The sequence below is a fragment of the Gopherus evgoodei genome, chromosome 16 (genome assembly GCF_007399415.2).
Source record: "Gopherus evgoodei ecotype Sinaloan lineage chromosome 16, rGopEvg1_v1.p, whole genome shotgun sequence".
Classification (NCBI taxonomy): domain Eukaryota; kingdom Metazoa; phylum Chordata; order Testudines; family Testudinidae; genus Gopherus; species Gopherus evgoodei.
Genome location: NC_044337.1, coordinates 8,572,001 through 8,597,882, shown reverse-complemented (window position 1 = coordinate 8,597,882; position 25,882 = coordinate 8,572,001). Strand labels below are relative to the sequence as shown.

General features: G+C 49.6%; 1 protein-coding gene across 2 annotated transcripts in view; it reads left to right on the top strand.

The window, feature by feature from the left end:
* The first annotated feature begins 1,054 nt into the window (after positions 1-1,054).
* WHRN (whirlin) overlaps positions 1,055-25,882 on the top strand; it is a 103,949-nt gene continuing 79,121 nt past the window's right edge. For both annotated transcript variants that reach the window (XM_030536032.1, XM_030536031.1), the window contains exon 1: positions 1,055-1,735. In XM_030536032.1, coding sequence (XP_030391892.1) covers positions 1,055-1,735 — 681 coding nt within the window. The remainder of the gene's footprint in view (positions 1,736-25,882) is intronic.

Sequence of the window (25,882 nt, the reverse complement as noted above, 5' to 3'; positions counted from 1 at the left end):
TCCTCTTCGCTTAATAAACAATCTGCTGACTTGATCTTTAAGAGCATCTCCATGCATGCGAAATTACGGTGGGAAATTGCTGGTCCCCTGCAGTTATAATGGCAATGGGGGATTGCAGAGGTTGTCTCTGCTTTGAAAAGAAAAGAAAAGAAAAGAAAAGAAAAGAAAAGAAAAGAAAAGAAAAGAAAGAAGGGAGTGAGGGAGGGAGGGAGATAGGGAGGGAAGAGGCACCGCAGTTCTCCTGTAGCCAAGCCCACACTGAGCCCGCAGCAGTGAGAGGCCCCCATGCACCATCCCCGACCGGCCCGCATCCCCCCGGGCTGTATCACGCCGTCTCCTAGCAACCGGCGAGCAGTGAGTGGACACGTCATTTCCGGAAGAGCCGCAGCCAGAGCGGGCGGGACGCCGGGCAGGCGCTGGCTCCACAGTTGAGCGAAGTCGCTCTCCGGAGCCCGAGCCCGAGCCCGCGGCAGCGGGGATCCCGGCGGCTCAGCGGCCGGGGAAAGGCCCTTGGGAGCGGCGGAGCTGGAGGCAGGGAGCCGAGGGGCCGGGGACCAGGGTTGCTCCCGGCTGTGGGGGCTCCAGCCAGCCCGGCGGGGTTCCCCACCTCTGCCAAGGGAGGAAGAAGCCGGGGAGGGGGGGTCCGAGATCGCTTCTCGCTGGACACAGCCGGAGAGCCAGGACAAGGGCAGCCCGGGCGGGGAGGAGTTCCAGCTGCGGTCCCAGTCTCTGCTCCGGGGAGGGGGGGGGGGGTCCGAGATCGCTTCTCGCTGGACACAGCCGGAGAGCCAGGACAAGGGCAGCCCGGGCGGGGAGGAGTTCCAGCTGCGGTCCCAGTCTCTGCTCCGGGGAGGGGGCTCCCCCTTCGCTCATGGCTCCTCCGCCCTGGGGGCTGAGCCCCTGGCCCAGCCTGCGAGCCGCCCGTTCCCCGCGCCGGGGGCTGTGGGCTGACTGAGGGCGAGCCCCTTCCAGAGCAGGGGGCCGCCGGAGGATGCTCTGACCGGGAGGCACACGCCGGCCCCGGGCAGCGGGGTCCCCCCTGGGCTGCGGGGCGATGAGCGCCGGGCTGGACCGCATGTCTGTGAACTCCTCCTGCTCCGGCTCCCCGGCGGCGGCGGGGTCCCCCTCGGGGGCCGGCGCCCGGCTGCTCTCGGCCAACGTGCGGAAGCTGCACCGTGCCCTGAACCTGCTGCTGAGCGAGCCGGAGCGGGAGCAATTCATCCACTGCCTGAACGTCTACCACGCCCGCCGCAACGTCTTCGACCTGGTGCAGACCCTCCGCGTCCTGCTGGACAGCCCGGACAAGCGGCAGCTGCTGCCCATGCTGCGCCTGGTCATCCCCCGCTCCGACCAGCTGCTCTTCGACCGGTACACCTCGGAGGGGCTGTACCTGCAGTCCGGCTTCCTGCCCGGCTGCAGCGCCCCCCTGGCTGCGCCGCCCCAGCCCGCTCCCGGGCCGGAGTTCAGCACCGCCGCCCGCGGGACAGCTCCCCCGGCGGGCCACGCCGCGCAGGAGCTGCGCGGGGAGCTCAGGCAGGTGAGCCTGAAGAGGAACAAGACCCACGAAGGACTGGGCTTCAGCATCCGAGGGGGCGCTGAGCATGGGGTGGGCATCTACGTGTCCCTGGTGGAGCCGGGCTCCCTGGCAGAGAAAGAAGGGCTCCGGGTCGGGGACCAGATCCTGAGGGTCAATGACAAGTCGTTGGACAGGGTGACCCACGCTGAAGCTGTCAAGGTAGGTGAAATGCCAGGGGTGGGGACAATTGGGCTGAATAAGCTGAGATGTGGGGCAGTGGTTGTCACCCCTTCCCAGAGCACCCTCCCCACTAACCTGGATCCTCCCCCCCTTCTCCCCCCATTGAGCAATGTGGGGACAGCAGTGTGGTTTTGACCCCCAGAGTGTGAACCTTAGACCCCTGAAGACCGTGGGCAGGATTCTGTCTCTGGCACAGCAGTGTAAATCCTGAGCGACTCCAAACATTCCGTGGCGCGGCCCCTGGTTTGCCACTTTGACAGAGAGATCAGAATCACTCCCAGGGCATGCTGGAAGGGCAAAAGACAGGCATTAACCATGCATAGGGGCATGCCAGTTGGTTTAATGTAGAAATCGTAATAAATAGTAAAGAGCAGGAATATACTGCACACAACCGCTCTCTGAAAGTGCTTCTCAAAGGTGGACAAGTATCATTATACTGTTTCCAAACGTTTGTCTATCTCGTTAGAGACCCCATTGCCACAGAGTGAGCACCTCAGTAACATTCGTGGATCCCCCCCTCCTCACACACACATGTTGCAGTTTTGTGGGGCTGTCATCTCATTTTGCAGTTGGGGAAACTGAGGCAGAAAGGGACTGTTTGCCTTGCTCAAGGTCATACAGGAAATCAGTGATTAAACCTGGATATGATCCCTGGTCTGCCTCGTATCTTATCCACTAGACTGTCCTACCACCTCCCACAGGTAAGGAAACTGAGGCACAGAGTGGCAAAATGACTTCCCCTCACCCCCCAACCAAGCCCACACAGTTATTCAGCGGCAGTGCTAGGAACAAGACCCAGGTTCCCTTTCTTACCACTAGACCAGAATGAAAAGGAGAATAGTCACACACCTGGGTTGCCAGCTGCTCAGGAACGTTCCCTGCGTGCACTCCGTACAACGGATCGCCAACCTGCCCCTGAGAGCTACTGTAATACAAATAAATAAGAATGACCATGGTGCCATAAGTCAGAGTTCGCCAGCCAGGGGACTAGGTGGCAGGTAGCCGCAGAAGGAATTTTACAGCGGCAGCTCACTGATGTGAACCTAACTCAGGTTCGAGTGACCAAAAGTTGTTGCTATCTGACAGCAAGATGTTTCGGTGAAATAGGTTGGTGGGCTCAATCCGGAAATGTCCCATGGCACAATAGTTGGCAATCTTAGCAGAACAGCCAAGGGGTCAATGAGCCAGACAGTCTGGCCCGTAGGGCTGAGGTACGTTGGCAGAGCTGGGGAGGGGAGGTCAGGGGCTGGAAGGCTGCCTTGCAGTTGTCTGTGCTTTAGTTCTGTGGATAACTGAAGCACTTTGGTTTCCAGCCCAGTCAGTTTGGTACCTTTCACCAGCACTTGCTTCTACAATCCCTTACACCTATGAGTAGTCCTAGTGATTTCAATGGGGATGACCTGTTGAGCAAGGATTGCTTGCATAAAAATTTACAGGATCAAACCCTTCATTTTCAAACTGTCAACTTTCCCCTTCCCCACATTATAAAATCTTTACACCCTCCCACAGGCAAAAGATAGCTCAGCGGTTTGAGCATTGGCCTGCTAAACTCAGGGTAGTGAGCTTAGTCCTTGAGGGGGCCATTTAGGGATTTGGGGTAAAAATCTGGGAATTAGTCCTGCCCTAAGCAGCGGGTTGGACTAGATAACCTCCCAAGGTCCCTTCCAACCCTAATGTTCTATGATAAAAGAAATTTGTTCCAAGCTGAAATTTAGGTATAAATAATCTCAGGACCAGACTGAAGTTTTTGACATTTAAAGAAAAATTACAGGAGAATAAAAATGGAATCTTATCAATTTAATATGCTATTCTGTGCTTGCAAAATTGAAAGAAATTTTCTGTTGCATGGTGCAGTGATTAGAGATGGGGACTGAGTGGCAGGACTCCTGAGTTCTATTCATAGCTCTGCCAGTGACTCAACCTTGTGTCCTTGGACAATTCACTTAACAGCTCTGTCGCTCTATTTACCCACTAGTAAAATGTAGATAACCATATCTACATTCTTCCCTTGCATATTTTTAGGCTTCATTAATTAGTGTTTGTGTAAAACCCTCGGAGCTTCTTGTCCAAACAGTACTGTTCTATAAAAAAATTTGCCAAGGGACTATTCCATAATAAGGTCTCCTTGTGGGTATTTTAAAATGATCAGGGTACCAAATGGAAGCTCAGAAATTATCTACACAATGGGCTGAAACAAACATTTCATCCCTGATTCAGGGGAACAGGCAGCTTTCAGAGCTCTTGTGGTCTGTTGATGAAGAATTATGCATATAACACACTTTGATGACACTGAAGAAGCCCCGCTCCTTCTTTTAAAAGGCGATCACATAACGATTCACTTAGCTAGCCAGGATGACGCCTCTGGAGATTTTAAAACGAAGTGAAATGAATGCATTGTATTGCTGTGTCACTTTTGAAATAAACCCGAAGGAAATGCAAAGCTAAAACCTATTTCAAATAACATTAGGGATCTAACTTCAAAAGACAACTCAGGGTTAAGATGTAAACACCATCCATAACCATAGGTGCTGGAATTAGGAGTGTTACCGTACCCCCTGGCTTGCAGTAGCTTCCATTATATCCAGGGTTCACAGTTTGGTTCAATGGCTCTCAGCACCCTCACGATACAAATGGTTCCAGCCCCCTGTCCATAACTCACTGTGTTGTGTGCAGTCATAGTAGGTTCCTGAGCACTTAAGAGGATCTTCTACATGATTTGAGCTGCAATGACACAGTGAGTTAAGGATTCAGTCCAGTCCTTCACTGCTTGCCCAACCTCCCCCTGAAATCAATAGAGATCAAATTCAGCCTTGGTGTAAGCATATGCAACACCACTACAGTCAATAGACCGAATTCAGCTCTCAATTACACTAGGCTAAATCTGGAAACTTCCACCTATGTCAGTGCATTACACCAGCATAAATGATAACAGAATTGGTCCAACGGGCTAATTGGCCCTTGGGAGTTCAAGGTGCACAAGAATTCAGGCCCAGAGAAATGTGTGCGATTTTTCTTCCTGTGACTTAGGGTTATTGCTGATATAAAATGTGAGCAGAGTTTAGTACCAGCTGGGGTCCTTTCCTAGCACAAAAACATAAATCACTCTAATAAGATTCTCTGAACATTGTCTTGTCCAGAAGTTTGCTTTAAATTATTAAGGGAGAGTAGCTTTCCTTCTAAAGCAGTTTGAGTAAAGTGTGCTTTCCAGCCTTCTGAAGGGTATTAGGCTGGTTCCCCATTTAGTTGAAAAGGAGTATGCCTTCCCTACTGCATTCTGATCTTAATTGTCCTGCAGCGAAAATTCACTGTCTGTGTCTGGAGACTTCAGTATATGCAAAGCATGCTACCATAAGATAGGAGTAATGAAAGCTCATTCTTCAAGGTATAAGGTGACCGCAGGAGTCAGGAAGGAATTTCCTCTCTGATCATTCTGCCATTCCCCCCAGCCTGCTGCATTTATGGGTTTCTTTCCTTCTTCCAAAGCATGACATGTTGACCACAAACAGAATCATAGCCTGTCAGCGGTCTGATCCCATATGGCATCTCCCAGATGCCCAGATTACACAGTGATGGATATTGTACAAAAGCATAGGCAACCGTCAGTCATTCAGATAAGATAAATAAAAACAAAGGTTCATGGAGTCTATTAACTGAATTCACAGAGTGACTAATACATTCATCTCAGTACGCCAAGGTAGTTCAGTCACTTTTGCCTTTTTTAACATTTGATCTTTTATCTGACCTTGCAAAAATAATTTAGTCTTTCCTGCATTCTTCCATGAAGGAAGCGAGAGAGACCGAGTCTGACATGGGACAGTTCCTCTTTCTATTGGCTGCTGTCCCCATAGACAATTCATAGAATAGCAATTATTTCGAAAAAGTCTTACAAAGTCAGGATATCCTGAGAGTGGAAACTTGGCTCCAAGATAAGACTGCCACGAAGCCAGACAAAGGAGACATAAATTGATGAGTTACATACCATTCCACCTGAAAATGTACTGTTGTGCCGTGACTTGGATATTGGACTGAAGCTATTTTAGTGTAAATGAGAGAAAAAGTAGGATTCTGACATAAGTAGCTAGATTACCTGAGCACTCCAAATCAAATTCACATGATGACTGGTTTCTTAACCGAGTGTGAGTGCTGGGCGTTTATGCCTAGCCTGCTCTGTAATCTGTATGTGTTTCATCCAAATCAAAATTAAATGACTTCATTACAATTGTAGCTCCATCGCTCTAGCACTCAGGGGCTTATCAAAAGCACATTGTAATTTAAATCATACTCTAAGTGAAGATGTTTGCATTGTCTCTGTGCTTTCTAGCACTCACCTGGCTGTGTTTACTGTTGCTACAGTATATCCTTGGTATTTTAGCAACAGACAAATGACCGTATGTTTCACTAAGCCATAATATTTTGTCCAACACACTTTCAATTACAAAACAATGTGAGCTACCTATCACACAAGGAGGCATTTCTCTTCTTCACTTATTGTAGGGTGAACAGATGTCCTGATTTTATAGGGACAGTCCCGATATTTGGTGCTTTTTGTTATATAGGTGCCTATTACCTTCCGCCCCGTCCCGATTTTTCACACTTGCTATCTGGTCACCCTAACTTATTGTCAGGTTCTAATTTTGCAGCTCATTTGTTTCAGTTTGAAGGAAACAGATAATTGGGTTAGATCCTCTGCTGGCATAAATCAGTAGAATTCCAATGAGTCCGATTCCAATCTAAGTTACACCAATGTAAATCCAGAGTAACTCCACCAGAATCAATGGAACTGCATGGATTTACCGCATCAGAGGATCTGGCCTGATGAGTTTGATTCTGATCTCATTCCTGCTGGTGCAGATCCAGAGTAACTCCACCAAAGTCAGTGGACCCACCCTAGATTTGCACCAGTGTAATTCAGATCAGCATCTTCAAAAGGATTCTGTGATCTCATTTCAGGGATAAGGAGCCAGGGCAGAGGCTGTGATGAGACATGTTGCTTGAAAGCAAAATAAATACAGAATACAGTAGAGCGATGTGACAGCTCACAAGTAGTCTATCCTTTTAGCAGGTGTGTTCCTCTTGTTCAGGTCTGTCTGAGAAGACTTGTTTGTGAGAGGCTCAGGTGGCCAGAGGGTGGATTTTATCCATTTGTCCTTGTTTGCCTCAGTTTGGTACACAGGGTTTTAATTCCCTAGAGATGTTCTTTTCTTCTCACACTCTGCCTCTGCCAAGCAGGCGTTTTAAAAAAAAATCAAATCAAATCTCCTTTGAATTATTTTTAACAGTCCATTCACTTGGATACACAAAGCAGCAAGCTGGGCAATCTTTTAAAAGGCTATAATATTCTGGGGTACCGTGGGGTACCGTGCAGCATTGCTAAGGCACTGCTGAGAAACGACAAAAGAGACATGTTGATCTGAAGCTTGAAAATATATTTAGAATAATCCTGCCTCCCAGACCATTTAAAAGAACATGAGCCTCATTTTGTCGTTTCTGATTGCTGCCCAATTAATCGATTAGTTTATTTGACACTGCTTCCTTGCACAATTAATAATCGCTATTGCATTTCACCAGACATTCAGCTGAAGCAGTTTGTACGGATGAGTGTACTCTTTAACCCTCCCGATACTTGCGTTTTCTGGACTGACAGACAAATGACTGGTGAGGCAAGATAGATAGACACAGAGAGATCCCTGTTTCCCCAAAAGGTATCAGACTTGTTCTTATAAAAGCTTTTACTCATACAGATGGTGCTGGGTTAGCTCATCTGTACATTTTAGAAGCCGGTGTACAAACAGTGGACAAAACTGAGTATCTAGGGTGGTTGCAGCAAGGACAGGATGGATGTTAATAGTACGATTACCATTCATCTGCCCTGATAATTACCTGGAGGCGACATCTGAATCCTTGGTAAATGGATCTTGGGTGGGTGTGGGTTTGTTTGTTTTTTTAATTGCGCTACCAAAAAAAAATCGATACAAGGAAAAAATGATCCCAAACACAGACATCTAAAAAAATAGCCTTGGGCTTCTGCTCTGCTTCGCTTTCCTGCAAGCAGTGTACATTTTAATTCTAGCAGCATGCTGAACTCACAGGGGAAGTAATCAAAGTCCCCAGGATTTCCCAGTCGAGGAGAGGGGATGGGTTGGCTATCTGAGTCAGAAATGTTTGTATTTTAACTTTGTGTTCATGCTCTTCAAAAGTAGAGGCCACTGGCAATGATCGAGCATAGAGCTGGCAGATGATGTGCATGTTTTCCTGCGCAGCTCTGCTGATGCAGCTCCCACTTGGCCCCTTTTCCTATAGTCCTGAACCACCAATGTGCCACAACACTACCCTGAGAGTCAAGGGCCAACCTGCTCCTGAGCAGAGACTGTGGCAAACAGGGAAGTGGCGTTTTTTGGTGTTGTGGACTAAGCCGAGATGACAACATTCATCTTATCTAGGACCTGGGGGAGGATTTGAACATAGGTCGACAGAAATGCTCCAGCTACAGAGAGGAAGGTTGGGCTTGTTGCTAGTACACTGGCATGGGACTCAGGAGATATAAGTTCAATTCTCTGTTCTGCCACAGGTTTCCTACAAGCCCTTAGGCAAATCATTTAGGGTCTGCTACTCCTCTTAATTACACCAGCAAATCAAGAGTAACTCTTGCAATCGACGGAGTTACACAAGTGTAAAAGAGATAAGGCCCTCTCTGTGCCTCAGGTTTCAAGCTGTAATACCAGGCTAAAAATGCTTCATTTCTCCCACCTGTTGTCTCTCTAGTCTGGCTGGATAGTAAGCTCTTCAAAGCAGGGACTGTCTCTTACCATTTATGTACACAGTACCTAGTACATTAGGGGGCAGTCTTGGTGGGGCCAGTAGGCAATGCTGGAATATAAATAATAAGAAAGTCCTGTGACATTCACTGGAATGTCATAAAGAAACATTTCTGCATCAGTGAAGAAATACACAAACTGACCCAACAGAGAAACTTCTCTTTTCAGCCCAACTATGTATTAGGAGAAAACTAAACTGTGGGGTACAGAATAATTCATGGATTAAATTCTTTATTTTCTCTGGTCCCTCCCTTCTAGTTAGGCTGATGGATTTGGGATCTTTTTCTCAATGTCATGCGCTCTCAGAGAATTATAGAAGTCTAAATCACTGGCAGTCTCATTTAAACTAACAACACGTTTTCTAGAGTTGTTTTGCTTTGCTTCTTAGATGGTGCATTACCCAAATGTTCCTCAATGACAAATGCAGAGTGCACATGTTATCCCACTGTAGAGAAAATGAACAGCTCGTGAACCAGGGATCCCCTAGAATATAGAGACATCAATCACCCCCTTTTCCTCTCAAGCCCACAACTCTCACTCTTTGGGCTTAAAATGTTGCATTCTGCACAACACCGGGAAGGGGGCCAGCAATAGAAAGGGCTGTGTGGGCTGCTGGTAATTAGACCTGGTTGATTTTCTTTTTTTTAAATGGAAGAGGACTTCATGTTCCATGAATTTGCTTTCATTATTTTCTGTTTTGTTCAATGAAAAACCAAATACCAAAAAATGTTGCGTTTGGGTACCCACAATAGATTTTTTCCTTCCCGCCTTTTCTCAGCAGCAGGAGAAAGGGAAAAGCAAAAGGGAAGAATTTGGGGAAAAAAATAGAGAATGCGAATGTTGTGGTTTATGGTCAAAAATCCAGTGTGGGGGGGTGTGTGTTTGTTTTATTATCCAGAAAATTTCAAACAAAACAAACTTTCTTTTCAAACATTCAGTGAAAAATCCTCACTAGTCTTTGACTAGCTGAACTGGTGATAAGGACCCACAGGGCAGTTGTTCCAGGCCTGGGCATCAAAGAGGTTTGGGGTAGTGCCAGAGTCTCTACAGCAGCAGGTCTGGGCTAGCTCCTACCGCAGCGTGCAGCCAGGTTCTGAGGTAGCCAGGGAGAACGCCCTAGGAGCCTGGAGCTTTCCTCGCTCATCCTGAGGTGCCTGCACCTAGCAAAGAGGTGGGGATCAAATCTGCCTACACCGGGCCCTCTAAAGGCCTGTGAACAAATGTGCATATATTTACATAAGCACGTATGCTCATTTGCATATATTTGCATGTTCACCGACTATTTGAAAACCAAAATATGTTTTAATTTCTACATTTTTCAGGGCCAGATTGGCTGTTCCCTCCTGTGTTGACTCCAGAGGCAAATCCTCCTGGCTCCTTAAAAAATTGGAGAGTTCACCTGAAGTCCCCTGTCTCTGTCCCCATTGTGATTTTTCCCTCTCTCATTTCTCACTGCTCGTCCTCCCCTGAGAAATCTCAAGTCTGCCTCCTCTCTGTGTCTGCTCCCCCATCCCGCACTCTCATTTCTGTCCCCATCTCTCTTGCCACATCTCCTTTGTCTCTGTTCCTTCCCAGCTGGCCCATAGCATACACACGTTATGCGCAGGGCAAAGGGGAGAGGGCAGGGAAATCTGTGAAGAAGACTAAGCTCTGGCCAGATAAATGCTGAAGCAGCAGAAGGCAGCGATGGGGCCGAAGCAAAAAGTGGAAAGCCCGATCCTCCAGACAAAAGCCGGGTGCTAGGCTGCTCTAGTGGGGAGCTGCAGAAATTAGGTTGGATGGGGGAGACACAATGAAGATACTGACAAGAGGGATTCTGGGTGCAGCAGAAACCTTGTGGAGAGGAGGTCAGAGACAGGCCCTTCATGGGAAGAGTCACTGGGCCGGCCCAGAAATGTGTCAGGCCCTGTGTTCAGGATACAAACCACACTCAGAACTGCTGTAGTAAAGTATTTCTTCCGGCCTTGTCCTTCAGCTCCCACTGGGAGAGTTTAAGCTCAATTCAGTTCATCGCACTGCCGACCAGGTCAAAGTAGGGCCCAGTTCTGCCATCAGATATTCCCACTCAGGTCACGCGTTAGCCTGACTGGCTTGCTGGTGCTGCAGACCTCCTGGGGAACGGAGGTCTCTCTTTCTGCACAGGTACAGGATGGGCCATTTCAACAGTCTCCACACAGCCCTGCCAAGAGGGACCCTCTCTAGAGGGAGAGCAGCCTCCATAGGTCATTCACAGGCTGCCAGTAAGGGAGGCAGTTAGTGATAAATGGGACCCACTCTGGATAAGGCTCTGGAATAGGACTCAGGAACTGTGGGTTCTACCCCTGCCTTGGCCAACTATCTGCTATGTGGCCTTGGGGAAATTACTTCATTTCCGCTCTCTGGGCCTGTTTCTCCTTCCGCCCTTTGTCTGACTCACCTGTTTAGACTCCCAAGTTCTTAATGTTCGTGCAGTGCCCAGCACAACGGGGCTCCAGGCTCAGCTGGGACACTAGTTGCTGCTGGAATACTATTAATAATAATCGTGTTCTCGCTCCAGGGAGATGGTCTCTGGGGGATAAGGAGTGCATGCTTCAGGCCCCTTCCCTCTTTCGTATGCCTGATTTGTCTGCTCCTCCCATGGGCATAGAGGGGCGCTGTAAGCCACAGGCAGCAAACGGTCTCATTTTAAAAGTGCATTTCTTTTCCCACTCCCACCTGTCCTCCATAACAATGCTGGAAGCTCCCTCTGTGCTATTGACAATTGGTTGTTCTTGTCCAGCCTAATTGGGTCCAGAGGGCCAAGAGTGGAGGATGTTCAGCTCTTTGATTCACCTGTCTCTTCTAATAGGGACATGCCAGGAGAATGCAGGAAGCAGTGGTCGTGCAAACTTCTGTGTGTGTTTCAGCCATGTGTTAAGACTCGCTCCCTTTCTTTCTCTCTCCCCTTCACTCTTTCACGCTCCATGTTTCTATTCTGGATGGAATCAATACAAAACTGTGTGGGAATCTTCCAATTATCTAGAACTTCAGCACTAGTCTTTGCAGTTTGCAAATGGGGGATAATTACCCCAGGCAGAGGAATGCACTCCTACCCTCTTAATAGCTCAAGAAACCAAGCAGGTCCTTCGAGTCTGTTATTGATAGAAGAAAAGGTGGGAGGGGAAAATAGGGGGATAGAAGGATGGCCCAGAGTTAATGCTCCTTGTATCCGGCTGTGATCTACAGCGGGGCCACTAACCAAATGAATTGGAATAGATTGCTCATTTCATTAGCAGCGAAGTTAAGCAAGTGAGCCACAGCCGTATGAGATGGGCCTTTTATTCAGGCTGCCAGGGAACTCGTTGTGATTAATGGCCATTGATTTATGACAGCTGCATTCCTGCTGAGGGGCTCATGAGGGCCAGGGAGAAGTTTTTAGAAGGCTTCTCTCTTTCAGCTTCCTTAGGGTGAGGACCAGTCAAGAAAAGAAAAAGCAGGGAGGAGAAGGGAAACAAATTCTGTCGATCTCATTAGGCACTATTGACATAAATGAAATTTTCCCGAAGGATGGAATAAGTCAGAAACATTGATCCTAGCAAATAAAATGCTGTATTGCAAATCCATTTCATAGCACCATGCAGCAGGCAGGGTATTTATATTAATGACTCATTAAAGCTAGGCTATTTTAAAAGTGCTTTAAAATAAAAGAAATCTACTTAAATCATGAAAGACTGAATGGACAATTAAAAAATAGAAGGAATCACTAGCATTATAAAATCTGTCCTGTACCTGTCTTTGGCACTTGCTTCCCATAATAATACTTACGGATGATTAGTGTCTGCTTCCCGGCTGTGATTTTTGTAAGGGTGGTCCCCTGATACTACCATTCTCCAACACCACTTGACTTGTTTCCTTTAGCTCCTCTCCCTGCCCCCTCACACGCACACACACACACTGTCTGACAGACTTGCACAGAGCCTTTCATCTAACGGTCTCAAAAGCACGTTACAGACAGTTTGTGCACTAATGAAAAGCAGCTGCCTCTGGGGTGGATCACAGCAGCCAACAGCACACAGCAAGTTGACACAACAGTTAGAGAAAGGAAGTGAAGGAGTTTGTTTCCAATTGACACTGCAGGGGGAATTTAAGCAGGCAGAAGTATTTTAATTTACTGATTGAGCCAAACTGTATTAGATGCTTTCCAGAGATAGAAAACACATGCTGTCCTGAAGAGCTTACAGTCTAAATGTTGTAATCACCTAAGCTGTTCTTTGCCCAATGGCATCACTACTTTCAAAGGCTGAGGGAGAACTTAATGACTTTAAGAGGGCTGCACCATGGTTTTTCTTCACATACTGAGCCTATGTAAAGGTTCTCCACCATGGTCTCTCAACCTGGGCCTCACAACCACCTGCCCTTTCTCAGATGAAGTAGATCCCCAAATCTTTCCCTGTTGTAACATGGAGTCATGGTGAGGAAAACTGAGAACCACCAGCTTACCTCATATCAGCCTCAATGCACCAGGGAATTCAGTTGTTGGTTGGCTCCTGCATGCCCTGTCTGATTTCTGCTATCAATTTCAGTCTTTCGCAACCATGAATGCTTGGTGAAGGGAGGGAAGGCTTGTGACACAGCTTTAAGATTTGGGATAAGGGCAGAATTCAGCCCTGGTGTGAGTAAAGCTCTCTTGCAGTCCATGAAGTTGCACAAGTTTATGTCAGGACTGAATTCCACCCCATGACACCAGCATTTCAAAGGCTGAAAAAGTCTTGAGTGAACAGCCTGATGTCACCAGCAAGGAATCAATCTGTTCAGGGTTTGGAGGTCCATGTTGTCTAAGATGGAATGAGCTCCTGGAACCTGCTGATGGGAAGCTGGACTTCTGGGCAGTTGTTCCTTTCCCGTTCCAGTTTCACACGAGAGCAGTCTGTTGACCTTTCTTTCGTCTCATCCCAACCTCTCACTCTCTTTGCCAATGCAGGCCTGATCTGTTCCAGCTTCAGGAGGTGTGAGCCCCGCTGCAAGGCCCCTGCTGATCATCTGCCAACTAAGGAAGCTGCATTGGTGGAAATTGGCCCCAACTTTCCCTCTACCAGGGGGCCAGTGCTGCCCCCATAATCCATGCCCAGTCCTGCCCCCTAGGCCTATGCAAACACTCGTGATCTTACAACAGGTGGATGAAACAAACCAGGCACAGCGGGGGTGGAAGATGAGCTTCCCACTTGCTGACATGTAGCAGAGAGGCCAAGAGCCGGCCGAGCCTGGGGAATGAACGCTTCTCTTTTCTCTGGAGATGGTCCCCCCAGCCAGGGCCAAGACACTTTGGAGGGGAGGTGGCCTGGCTGCTGCCCATGGGGTGCCTATTCTGTGGCTCACTGAAAGGCCGTTGGTGCCAGGGCTGTCAACCCAGCCCCTTCCCACCAGGGCTGAACCCACTGAAAGATCAAATAAAGAAGAGAGAGGGATCCGATTCCTGCTTGCAGCATGTCTGAACAGCTGGGCTGGGATCAGGAACCACTCACAGTCAGTGGATGGGAAGAAGCACAGGGAAAAGCAAGCACTTACTGCAGGAGCTGAGGGTCTCCCATCCGCAGGGCTAACTTCATCCCTGTGACATGCTGAGGTTGGTACAGACTTAGGATCAATTCCCAGAGACAATTCCTTCGTGACCTTGGGTGAGCCACTTAGTCTCTCCGTTCCTCAGTTTCCCCATCTGTGACAAGGAGGTAACATTGCTTCCTTTCTCCCACCCTTTGCTTTGACTCTCAGCTCTCTGGGGCAGGGACTTCTCTCACTGCGAGTGTACAATGCCCAGCATGATGGGGCCCTGATCTTGACTAAGGCCTATAGGTGTTCCTGTCACCCCAGTGTACACAGCCCATCGAAAGGAGTGGGATCCCGAGGAGGTAGGCTGCATAAGAGTTTGCCCTGCGGGACGATATGGAGCAAATGGGCATTCAGATTTGTAGAACACTACCCTGGTGTAACCGAGAGGAGACTCTAGCCTGCTCTATGGGTTTAACGCTGGGTACCTAAGGCTCCGTTCATTGGCGTTCAATGGCTCCCTGCTGGCATAAAGGGATGGTCCCCAGGGAATTCCCCTGAAGTCAAGGGTGTGTCGTGCCGGTGTAGTCAGTAGCTGAACCTCTGCTGTCCCCAGTGTGGGGTGTTTGCTGAGTTTGTTCCCAAGGAACAAGGGCCTCATTAGAACTTTCCTTTCCTCCTGATTATTCCTGGCTACCTCAGTGACCTGGAGGAGCAGTGGACAGCTGAGCACATGTTAGGGCAGCCCCTCTCACCTACCCCAGGGGCTGAATCACTCAACGACTGGCCCAGCATGGGGTGGTGTAAAGTCACCATTGGCCCTGGAGTCCAGGGTTGTAATCTGATGCCGTAACCACAAGGCTGTCCTTCCTGAGTACCTCAGAACAGAATCCAGCTGTATGAGTATTGGAATTGGGGTATTCCGTACTCCCTTGGGCCGGAACGCCCCTCGAGGGCTCACAGAAAGACTTCTACCACCATTGTCCTTTTTCCGGCTCAGCCCATTTGCACTTGCCTCCAGGTGGTTCAATGGCTTCCATTTACATAGCACCTTTCAACCCAGCATCCTCCCCAGACAGCGTCGTGGGGAATCTTGTGACAGGACTTTCGCTTCACATCTCATTCTAAAGCTGTCACCTCAGTGCCTCTGGAACGCAGCTCACTGCAGAACGAGAGGGAAGAGCAGCACTTACTGAGCACCAGCACCACTCCCTGCAGCTCCTTGCGGGTATCCCATCCACGTGTCAATCAGGGGCAACTCTATTTAGCGTGTCAGAGCTACAGAAGAACTCAGCCAGCAGTAGCACATCTACAGGCTGCACTTCATTACCTTGGCCGTTTGCATTAAATTGCACCATTAAATCCACTCAGTGTCCCCCTGCTGAAGCAGTAAAAGATGACAAGCCCAGGATGGAAATAAATAATTTATGGGTGCAGCCTTGCTCATGATGGTGGCTTTGAAAGTGGCCCAATGGCCTGAGGTATCCTTTGGAGGAAGTCTTCTCCACTAGTGCTACACAGCTGTCAAAAACAGCTGTCAGGAGTGAGGGCTATTTTACCTCCTCCTCCTTTGACAACTTTCAAAAGGCCTCAGGTAACATTTTTCAGTGAATAAGAAAATTACCTGCAAACTTTTTCCCTGGTAAAAAGTAAAGGCAGCCACCCCCGTCTTGATACTGAAAGCTATTGAGAGCATTGATGGCCATGCACATCCAACTGAAATGAAGAGAATAAATGAGGATGGATAAGGATGTGGCAGGTTCCCCTCCACCAGGGGTGCCACTTGGGAACTGGGGTACCACTGAGCTCACCTGACCCACCAGCCAGGACTCCCTTCAACTGTACTGCCGTGACAAGCTGCAGACACGCTTCCGGTCTCACACTTTCACCAGCACACACATAGGGGCACACTCACCTGTTGTAACATGCAAACAGACTTTCTGACTAGCCCCTGCATGGGAAGGCTTCAGCTAAGGAACTGCCCAGTTACTCAAGTGCTCACCCCCCTCTGGAGTGCAAACCTCAGATTATACCATCTTGCGCTGCACAGCATAAGCTCATGAAATTCGCCCTCTCCCTCAGTGCGGAGAGGAATATACCCAGCGTTCTGCCCCCAGTTAGGATTTCCACGCACACTGGCTTAAGACAAAACAAGACAAGTTTATTACCTACAAAAGCAACTGGGTCTGCCATGCTGGGGCAATGGTAGTGCAACAGAGGGACATCCAGGTGAACCCTGATTTTGCAGAGGTCCTTGAAACCGCAGCTTTTGGGAAATTGGGGTGGGAGCTAGAAAAACAAACACTGGGGGTGATAGTAATTTGGAAACCAATTTCAAACAATATGGAGCGTTGGATACATGGGGTTTGGCAAGTCTAAGATTTCCCCAGCGACATCAGATCCTAGGCAACTAAGTCCCACAACCCGCCCTTAGCTGGTTCCAATACAGGGTACTTCTGGGGAAAGCAAAAGAGAAAAATCCTGTAATGCACATAGGTGATTGTGCAATGCAGTGGGGGCGATGGACCCAGGGGTTCTTTATTATCCTGCTTCTGAAAGCACGAGCTATGATAACTCACATGATCCATGGATTTGCCTTTGAGCCTCAGGTCAGTCCTTTGCCCCGGAGCAGACGGAGGACCTGAATCATGGTTGCTCTTATGCAGTCATTGACAAGTGTGAAATGCTCCCAGTTCAGGATGGTAACATGGTCCAGTTGTTTTGCACTGGGGTAAATGGGGAGGCAAGGTGGAGGGGGAGCAGCCAATCAGGCCCTGAGAGTGGGAGTGCTCCGCCCATTGTGCGGGCAGGTTCACTTGAAGTCTCTACTGTACCCCACCTAGCCAACAGCATGAGCAAGAGGAAGGATGGTCTAGTAGTTCAGGCCCTTGCTTAGGATCTGAGACCCAGCTTCAACTCCCTGCTCTGCCACAGACTTCCCATATGCAAGTCACTCATGCTTCGCTCCTCATTTCTATCCACTGAAATGCAAAGTTTCAATAGGAACGAAGAGCCTAAGTACCCCCTGAGGACCTGAGCCTTAACCTCTCTCTTCACCACACACATAATACTTCCTTACCTCACACATGTATTGTGGGGCTGTCCTGAGGTGCTCTAATACTAGGGTGACCAGACAGCAAGTGTGAAACATTGGGATGGGGAGGAGGGTAATAGGAGGCTATATAAAAAAAAAGATCCAAAAATTGGGACCTATAAAATCAGGACATCTGGTCACCCTATCTAGTACTAGAATAATGGGCTATATAAGCCCGTAAGACAGAACACAAGCAGCACTTTGAAGAGGCCCCTCTTAGCCGGCCATCTTTGACAGCGGAAGAGAAAATTAAGGTGGGAGGAAGCAGGGGGACTCTGGCTGAGGCCAACACAACCTCCCCAGCAAGGGAAAACAGTGAAATATTTGGGTTAACTTGGGGCTTGCCAAAGCGTCTGAGTGATCGATAGCTGCATTGGGACATCGTCTGAAGCTTCTCCCATTCAGCTCTGCCAATGCCTCTTAATTCTGCAGCTCTGCCTGACAGTGTTTCATAAAGGCCCGTTTCAGTGCACAGATGCATGAATGTGTTCAAAATCTGTGCCAGAGCTCCTGTGCCTACCCATGCTTCATTCCCATACGTGCCCGGTGCCGTTGTTCAAAGGAAAGCACCATTTCACCTCCTCCAGGCTGCACCAATATTCATCCACGCCCCCTGCTGCTTCCAGAGGAGCTGAAAGCTTCCAGATGCCCTGAGGGTTTCTGATCCTGGAGTAACTCGGACCTTGTACTCACTTGTCTGACCCACAGTTGATACACCAAGGGCGTCAGAAGAGATTTTCTCCGTTACCCTGGTCTATTCTGCTAATCCACTTACACCTGGAAGGATGCTCTTGCGGTTACAAGATTGGAGTGGCTCTGAGGAGATTTGGGTTCAACTTTCTGCTCCACTGTAGACTCGCTGTGTGACCTTGGGCAAGCCACTTATTCTCTCTGTGCCTCAGTTCCTCATCGGTAGCAAAAGGATCATAATACTTACTTTATTCCTCTTGTCTATTGAGATTGTAAACTCTCTGAGGCAGGGACTGCGTCTCACTATGGGTATGTCTGCTCTGCCATCGGGAGGTGTGATTGGAGCCTGTGTAAACATGCCCTAGCTAACTTCAGTGTAGCTAACTCAAATAACAATGGCAGTGAAGCTGCAGGAGCACAGGCAATGGCTTAGGCTAGCCCCACCTGCCTAGGATCCTAGGTACATACTCGAGTGGGGTAACCTGTGCTGCTAGCAGTCACGTCTCCTGATTGCAGTGTAGACATACCCTTGTCCAGTGGAGCCCTTGTCTCGCCTGGGGCCGCTAGGCATGACTGTAGCATAGAAAATAATCATCCAAGCTGCTTTGACCAGCGCCTTTGTGTCCTAATATACAGACTCTGCTAAATGCATCTGGATCCTGTAGCACTTTACCCTACTCTTCCACTTTCGGGCCCTGTCTTGAGCAGGGGATTGGGCTGTGGCTTGCCAATGTGGACACATTCCTTTAGAGATTTAAGGATGAGACTCCCCAACCTATTTTGACTTGTGACCTATAGAAAAAGATGGATTTGTCCCCAGAGATTAAACCCTAGGGTCAAACTCATCTCAGGTGTAACTATTGACTGCAACAGAACTGTGTCCAGGACTGAATTTAGTCCCTGGTATTTCTACCCACTTGCAAAGTTACTATTGTTTATTAATACATATATTTTATAGCTCCATACTGCAGATGGTTATGAGGCATTTCCAGACAGACTATTTTGTGAAATAGATGCACAAAAATGCTTTCCAAGTTGACACAATCTAATGAATCAAAAAATCCATTTTGATAAATATGCCTATCTATGAATGCACTTTCCCAGCATGTGCTTAAGCTCCTGTTGACTTCCTCTTGCTGACTGTGGGACTTAAGAACATGCTTAAAGTTAAGCACATGCCTAAGTGCCTTCTTGAATGAGAACCCCTATAGGTTTGTTTTCCAGGAGGAAAAAAAAACACCTTTTAATAGGATATGGTATTCTTCTCTTCCTTTCCTTAACTGGTGCATAGTGTTGCTGTGCATTGTTAAACAGTTGCCATGTTCTACTCCAGAGGTGGCTGCATTTCAATGGTGCATGAAATGATTTATTACATTCACACAGTTACTCACATAAATATCCACACATTTAATACGCTGCTTTGGGATCCTTCAGCTGGTATATACATTTAGCTTCCTTTTTTTCCAATGTCATGTGTTTCCGTGAAAGGTTTATCCATTTATTATTGCAATGACCTTTAATTTTTGGAAAGGATATTAACCCAATAAAGGCTGAATTAAAATAAAGTTTCTGGGATGAAGCCACACATGTCAGGAGGGATCTCGGACAATCCTTAACTCACCCCTTTGTCCTATGGCATTAGAAGAGTCTCCGTGTGTGATGACAGGGTGTATATAAGCTGCACACCAGGTCTGATTGACAGATAAACAATCTCGACATCCAGAGCCATATTCTAGCCTCAGTTGCACCCATGGACCCCATGAATTGAATGGTGTCAGACAGGTGCACGTGAGCAGGGAGGTGCGGTTTTACCTGCAGAGCAAAGATCCACGGAGCTGGTCAGGACTCTTGCTAGGATTATTTTAACCCAGTCTGTAGACGGCATGGCCTAATAGAAGGCACATCAAGGCAGGAGGCAAGGCTTCTATTCCCAGTGGCCTGTTGCATGACCTTGGGCAATTTCCTGTCTCATTTTCCCTTCCACTCTTTGTCCATCTTGCCTGTATAGGTTATACTCCCATTGAGGGAAGGACTGTCTCTTCGCACATGTTTGCACAGTACTGTAGTGCGGCATCTGCCCCATTCCCACAGAAAAGAGGTTAAAAGCAGCCCTGGAGAGGGCTGCACCGGGGAAAGGGGATAAGAAAGCTAGGGGAAGCTGACTGGGTAGCTGACCCCAGCTGTGGCCAGCTCCATCAGGGCCCAGCTGGCCCTTATAAGAGGGCTGTGAGGCAGAAGGAGATGCTCTCCCTAGCTTCTTGAGAGAGAAGGACCTGGCTGCCTGGGAGAGGAGGGTATCTGAAGTGGTGCAGTGCTGGGGAGTCCCAGTGTAGAAAAAACCCAGGCTGCAGGCCTAGTTAAGGGCCCATGAAGGGTACTAGCAGGGTACCTGAGGTGGAGCAGTGCTGGAGAGGGGCACAGGGAGCTAGGGAGCTCCAACCTAGAAAACCCCCAGCCTGCAGGCCTTGCAAAAAGGGCCAAAAAAAGGTACTGGGGCTGCAGAGGGGCAGCCCAGAGACAAGCAAAGGCAGCAGGTCCTAAACCCCATGCCAATGATGAGGGGTTTATAGACTGCAGTCTGCCCCAGTGAGAGGGGTCTAGATGGTGACTGGCAGTAGCCACTAAGGCAAGGTGGGGATAGAGGGTTGGGGGTTCCCCTGGGTGGGGAGACCCAGATTGTGGGTTACAGCTGGGGGCAGAACCCTGATGTAGAGAGGCACTGGGGTCCGGGAGGGACACGGGGGCCAGTGGCAGTAGAGACACCGGCCTGCAGAGGGTGCTCTGGGCTGGAAAAGAGCTAATTCCCAGGATGACCAGCAGGAGGTGCCACACTAGTGAGTCTTTGCCCCACCACAAGCACCTAACACAAGAGGAGGCGGGGGGGGGGGCGGTGGTTTGCTATGAAGTTACTGCTACAGCAGGAGTGACAGGCTGCTGGAGCTGTGACACCATCCCACTTAGCAGCCTTAGGAGGTATCCTGCCTGCCTCTGAGCTCACCATGGTAGAGATGGGGATGGGAGCTGGGACCACAATTGAGCTCACAGGAAGAAATGGAGCTTGGAAGCAAATGTTGTTTTTGTGGCAGAAAAGATCTTGTTTGGGTAGCAGGCACAAATGTTTTCAAGCCAGGGTGGTGGTGGTAAAGGGAGCTCTTTATCTGCTGTCACTGGTGATTTACTTCCCTGCCTGATGCTGCAGTTTGAAGTAACCAATTGTTTTTCAAAGCTGAGACAGGAGGATTTTGTGAGTGAAGGGCAAAGTTCCAGCAGCCCCTTTACTGTGAAGTTAAGGACAAATGGAGCAATTTCATCAGTATTCAAGTGGAAACTGTGCCGGCATCCCATTAGATGTGGCTGCTTAGATGTAGCAAATGCCATGTCAGGATTACAGAGCCAATTTCTTTCCCTTATTTGTTTCTAATTCTTTCTTTGTTGGAGCAAAAACCAACCCCCAATTATCAAAATAACTGAATAGGTCACCTGCCTCTAGAGCTGGGATTTGTGCATCTCGGTGATTGCTTCCAGCTCACTCAAACCTCTGGCTGAGGGGTAGGAAGGATGGTCTAGTACAGTGCTTCTCAAAGTCGGGCTGCCGCTTGTTTAGGGACACCCCTGGTGGGCCAGGCCGGTTTGTTTACCTGCCACGTCCACAGGTTCGGCTGATCACAGCTCCCGGTGGCTGCAGTTCGCCGTCCCAGGCCAATGGGAGCTGCAGGAATCGGCACAGGCCGAGGGATGTGCTGGCTGCCCTTCCTGCTGCCCTCATTGGCCTGGGACGGCGAACCACAGCCAGTGGGAGCTGTGAACAGCCGAACCTGCGGATGTGGCAGGTAAACAAACCGGCCCAGCCCACCAGGGGCTGTCCCTGAACAAGCGGCAGCCCGACTTTGACAAGCACTGGTCTCGTAGACAAGGCACTGGGCTAAGACTCAAGTCTTGGGTTCAGTTCCTGCTCTGCCACAGACTGTCTGTGTGACCATGGGCAAGTCACTTAATCTATCCCATGCCTCAGTTCTACATCTGTAAAATGGGGATAACTGCACTGCCCTGCCTCAAGGAGATGGGTGTGAGAGAGAATAAACTGGAGATAAATGAGGACCGGATCCACTAAAAAGTCAGCTCTAATCCCTTTAAAATATGCCATCTTCTCCCTTCCAGACTCTTCCTGCCTGGCAGATCCTTGTCCTCTTCCTGCTCCTGGATCTCTGCTCTGCCTCCCATGCAAGGTGTGGTGATGGCTTTGGTCTACCCTAATTGGGGCTGTATAACTATCCCTGTGCTGGTTAATGCAGGGCACTTGTGTCAGGGACCCATAGTACTGGGCTGGTCAGAGAAGGCGGCTGCAGTCACAGAGGTCCCTCTATTGATGGCGCACTGGGCAGGCAGCCAGCCCACAGCCCCTTCGTGCCAGCTGTGTTGGTGCAAAGGGCTGTGAGTCTGGGGAATTCCCCCAGCGTCGGGCAAGTCCTTACACAGACAGCACCGGGGTCCTGGCACTTCTTGGGGCAGGCCCTGGCAGTGTGGGGGTGTCAGCGCCGTTCCAGGGGAACCACAGGCCTGGTCGGTGAACTGCTGTGTAACAGCCGCTTGTGGCCATGAGCAGCCGGGTACAACAGAGCAGCCCTACGCCCCGGAATAAGAAAGGAGCAACAGTGGCTTGAGGCACCCTCAGGTCCTGTGCTTGTTCTAGCTTGGTCACATTGATGAATTGAGTTCCACAGCCACCATGCTGACCTGGCCTATTTCTTTGGGGGAACCACTCTGGAAAGCCGCCTGCAGCGGCCTGGTGACAGACAGCACCTCCGTTTCCACTCCCTGCTACTTCCTGGGAGCCCTGGCCCAGCCGCCTGCTGCCAGGCAGGGCTCTGCATTCACTTTCCAAGCCTCCCAGAGTCTCTGCTGTTAGCTTCATACATAAAACATCTGGCCGTAAATTGAGATTCTGTTTCCCCGCACTACTGTCAGGGGAACACCGGGGGACCTTAAAAGTACCTTGTAAATCTCCGGCAGACTGTTTACCCAGCTTTCTGAGAGCAGCTTCCCTGGTGTTCCCACTCTGACAGGGAGCTCAGAAGGAAGGGAAAAGCCACCCCTCCGCTCATCTCCTCCCACCGGCATTGGTCATGCTTGTTCCTTCCCGGTTCTTCCCCCCACCCCCCACGCCGTTTCTGGCATTTTAATCTCCTAAATGTGTTGCAAAGTCATGGCTGTACGGGCTCATGTCAGACCAGAGCCGGGTGTGGTGCAGCTGGGAACCTAAGCGAGGTCACGCCAATGGCTGGGCAAACTTTCTCAGGTGAGCTCAGGTTCTGTCTAGCCTCACCGACGCCAGGCATGACCTGCCGCATGGCAAATCAGGGGTTATTTCCAGCTTAGCTTCCCCCCTTCCTTTGCACAGGTGATCAGAGGAAGCACTGGGGAAGGATTCAGCCCTGCACTAGCTTGCACTAATTCTGGGTGTGCAGCTTGGCCCTCAGTGCAGGTTAGGGTGCTGAGGAATCGTGCTCTATGAGATGGATGCTTAGGCAACAGATGGAGAAGAATGCACTGGGGAAGGGTGGCTGCACAGCCTGGTTTACAATTCAGTGTGGACACACCCTGGCTGCCCCTACAGGTCTATCTACGCTCAGGGCCGGCACCAGTGAAGGAAGGAGATGCTTGGGGCGGCCAATGGAAAGGGGCAGCATGTCCTCTTGTCCTGTCACCAGATTGCTGCTGAAGAATGAAGTGGCGCGATTGAGCTGCCACCGAAGTGCCGCTGATTGGCTTTATCTTTTTTGCTTTCCTGCTTGGGGCGGCAAAAAAGCTGGAGCTGGCCCTGTCTACACTGCACACTAAACCCATGCTGACTCAGGACCTGGATCCTAGGACCCTATTAGGGCAGTGGGTCAGAGCCCAAGTCCCACTGTGACTCCAGTCCAAGCTCTGTCATTTTTCAGTGTGGACTTCTCTCAAGCTGCAGGCCGGAGTCAGAAGGTCTGCGTAGTGCAGTGTGGACAGCACGGCTGTGTGAGACCCAGGTGTAGTGACTGGAAGCCCAGATTTACAATGCAGTGTGGATGCTCGGGCAGAGTTGGAAACATGAGGTAGATCTAAATGGCAAAATAAACCCCGTGGCAAGTCTCAGAGCCAAGGTCCACTGACTCAGGCTCGCACTAGAGAGCTAAAAGGAGTCATGTAGACGTTCTGGCTTGGTCTGGCGCTTGAGCTCTGAGGCCAAGGGAGGAGGGTGGGTTTCAGAGCCCAATCTCCAGCCGGAACCAGATGCCCTACATGGCTATTTATAGGGCCGCAACACAAGCCCAAGTCTGTAGACGCCGGCTCTGAACAGGGGTGGCTTCAGCTGTTTTGCTGCCCCAAGTGGCAAAGAGGGGAAGAAGGGGTGGGGGAGCCAGCCATGCAGCAGAGCTGGGAACAGAGTGCAGGCCTCCTGACTCCCAACCTGGTGGCTTATCCACTAGACAAAACCACCTCTGCTTGTTTTCCTGCTCTTCTCCATTTATTTGTGATTACTTGGTATAGTCCTCTGCAAGGAAAAGACATTGCTGTCCGTGGCTTGTTGTCTCTGCTGAAATGAACAGAGTTCTGTAGAATATAGAAATGTAACAGGGTTCTAACGAAATTGCTCTAAAACCCTACAGCATTTGATAGAGAACACGACCCTTTCTGTAGGTTGTTTTGACACATGCTGTAGGACTGAATAGCAGGGCAATAATTCTTATGTTTTATAGATTGGTTAAAAAATAACTGACAAAGTCTCGTTTTCTGTTGCATTCTCTGTTTTAGGGCTGCTGTCTTAGCTTTTTTATACTGCTGCCCGTCTCTGTGGGCTGAGTGCTGTGGGGTTTTCGCATGCGCTCCTTCACTTTGTGAGTCTTTGCGGCATGTTTTCAGGGCCTCCATCACCCATCTGGGGCTTGCTGGTTTCAGAGCTTTGTTACTGGCTAGTAGAGGAGGAAAGTGGCATCTGGAACCTGGGCTCTGAGACCCTTCCCCTTCACTGGGTTTCAGAGCCCAGGCCCCTCCACAAGCAGGGGTGGCCACACAGCTATTTTTAGCCCAGTTGACTTGGTGACTTGCTGCGGCTGGAGGGGTTGTTTTGTTCGGGGGGTTTTCCAGTGTTGGTCTTTGGACTTGGATGTTGGCTCATACTGAACAGTTCAACTAGTTCACGAGCCATATTAATTAACTGATGCATGAACAAGGCTATATAGGTGCCGGCTATTATTTTTGATTATGTTCCTTGCTCAGGACAGAGCTGCCTTGGGATTTGCTTCATTTTAGCTCTGAAGAAGCCCTCATTGCTAAGGCAAAGCCAGTGTGGATTCACGTTTGGAGCCTTCGCTCTCTCAATAGGTACCTGTTGGGGTGGAGATAGTGTTGCAGACTGCCGGGTTCAGATGTCACTGCAATTAATCCAAGGCCATGGATTGTTTTTAAAGACCTCCTGTCACAGGGTAGCTCCCTATTGGGTGCTGAGAAGTGGGTGGGTGCAAGCCAGCCCACAGCTAAAAGCCCCTCCCCATCACAGGGTAGCTGGTCTCTGTGGCTAGACTGAGCCCAGTGCTCCAGGCTGGAGCACATGAGCCTAATCAGCTAATTAAAGATGGCTGTGCTACACCTGTGTCTGTACAGGGCCACTAGGAGACAGCTGAGAGGAGGGTCGAGATAAACTAAGCCCTGGGTAGCAAAGGCTAACTGCCCTGGGGAGGGCTTAGAGAAGCTGCCCCAAGGAGGGAGCAGAGCTGGCTAAGGTGAGGAAGCTGCCAGCAGCTGGTGTGTCAGAGACCCCTGGGAGGAGTGGCCCTGAAGCCTGGGGACCAGGTACTGACTTAAGGCTGCTCTCTGGTTGGTTGTTTAACCTTTGCTGTAAAGGAACAAATCTCCGTGACTGGGTGTGGCAGCACATGTTTGGAGCTGGGTTGCAGTGGTGGCCAATCTCGGTGACACCTCCCTTCCGCTCCCAGAGTGGGCTGGAGGTAACTTCCAGCCAAATGGCTACCCATGGCGAAGCACGGAATGGGT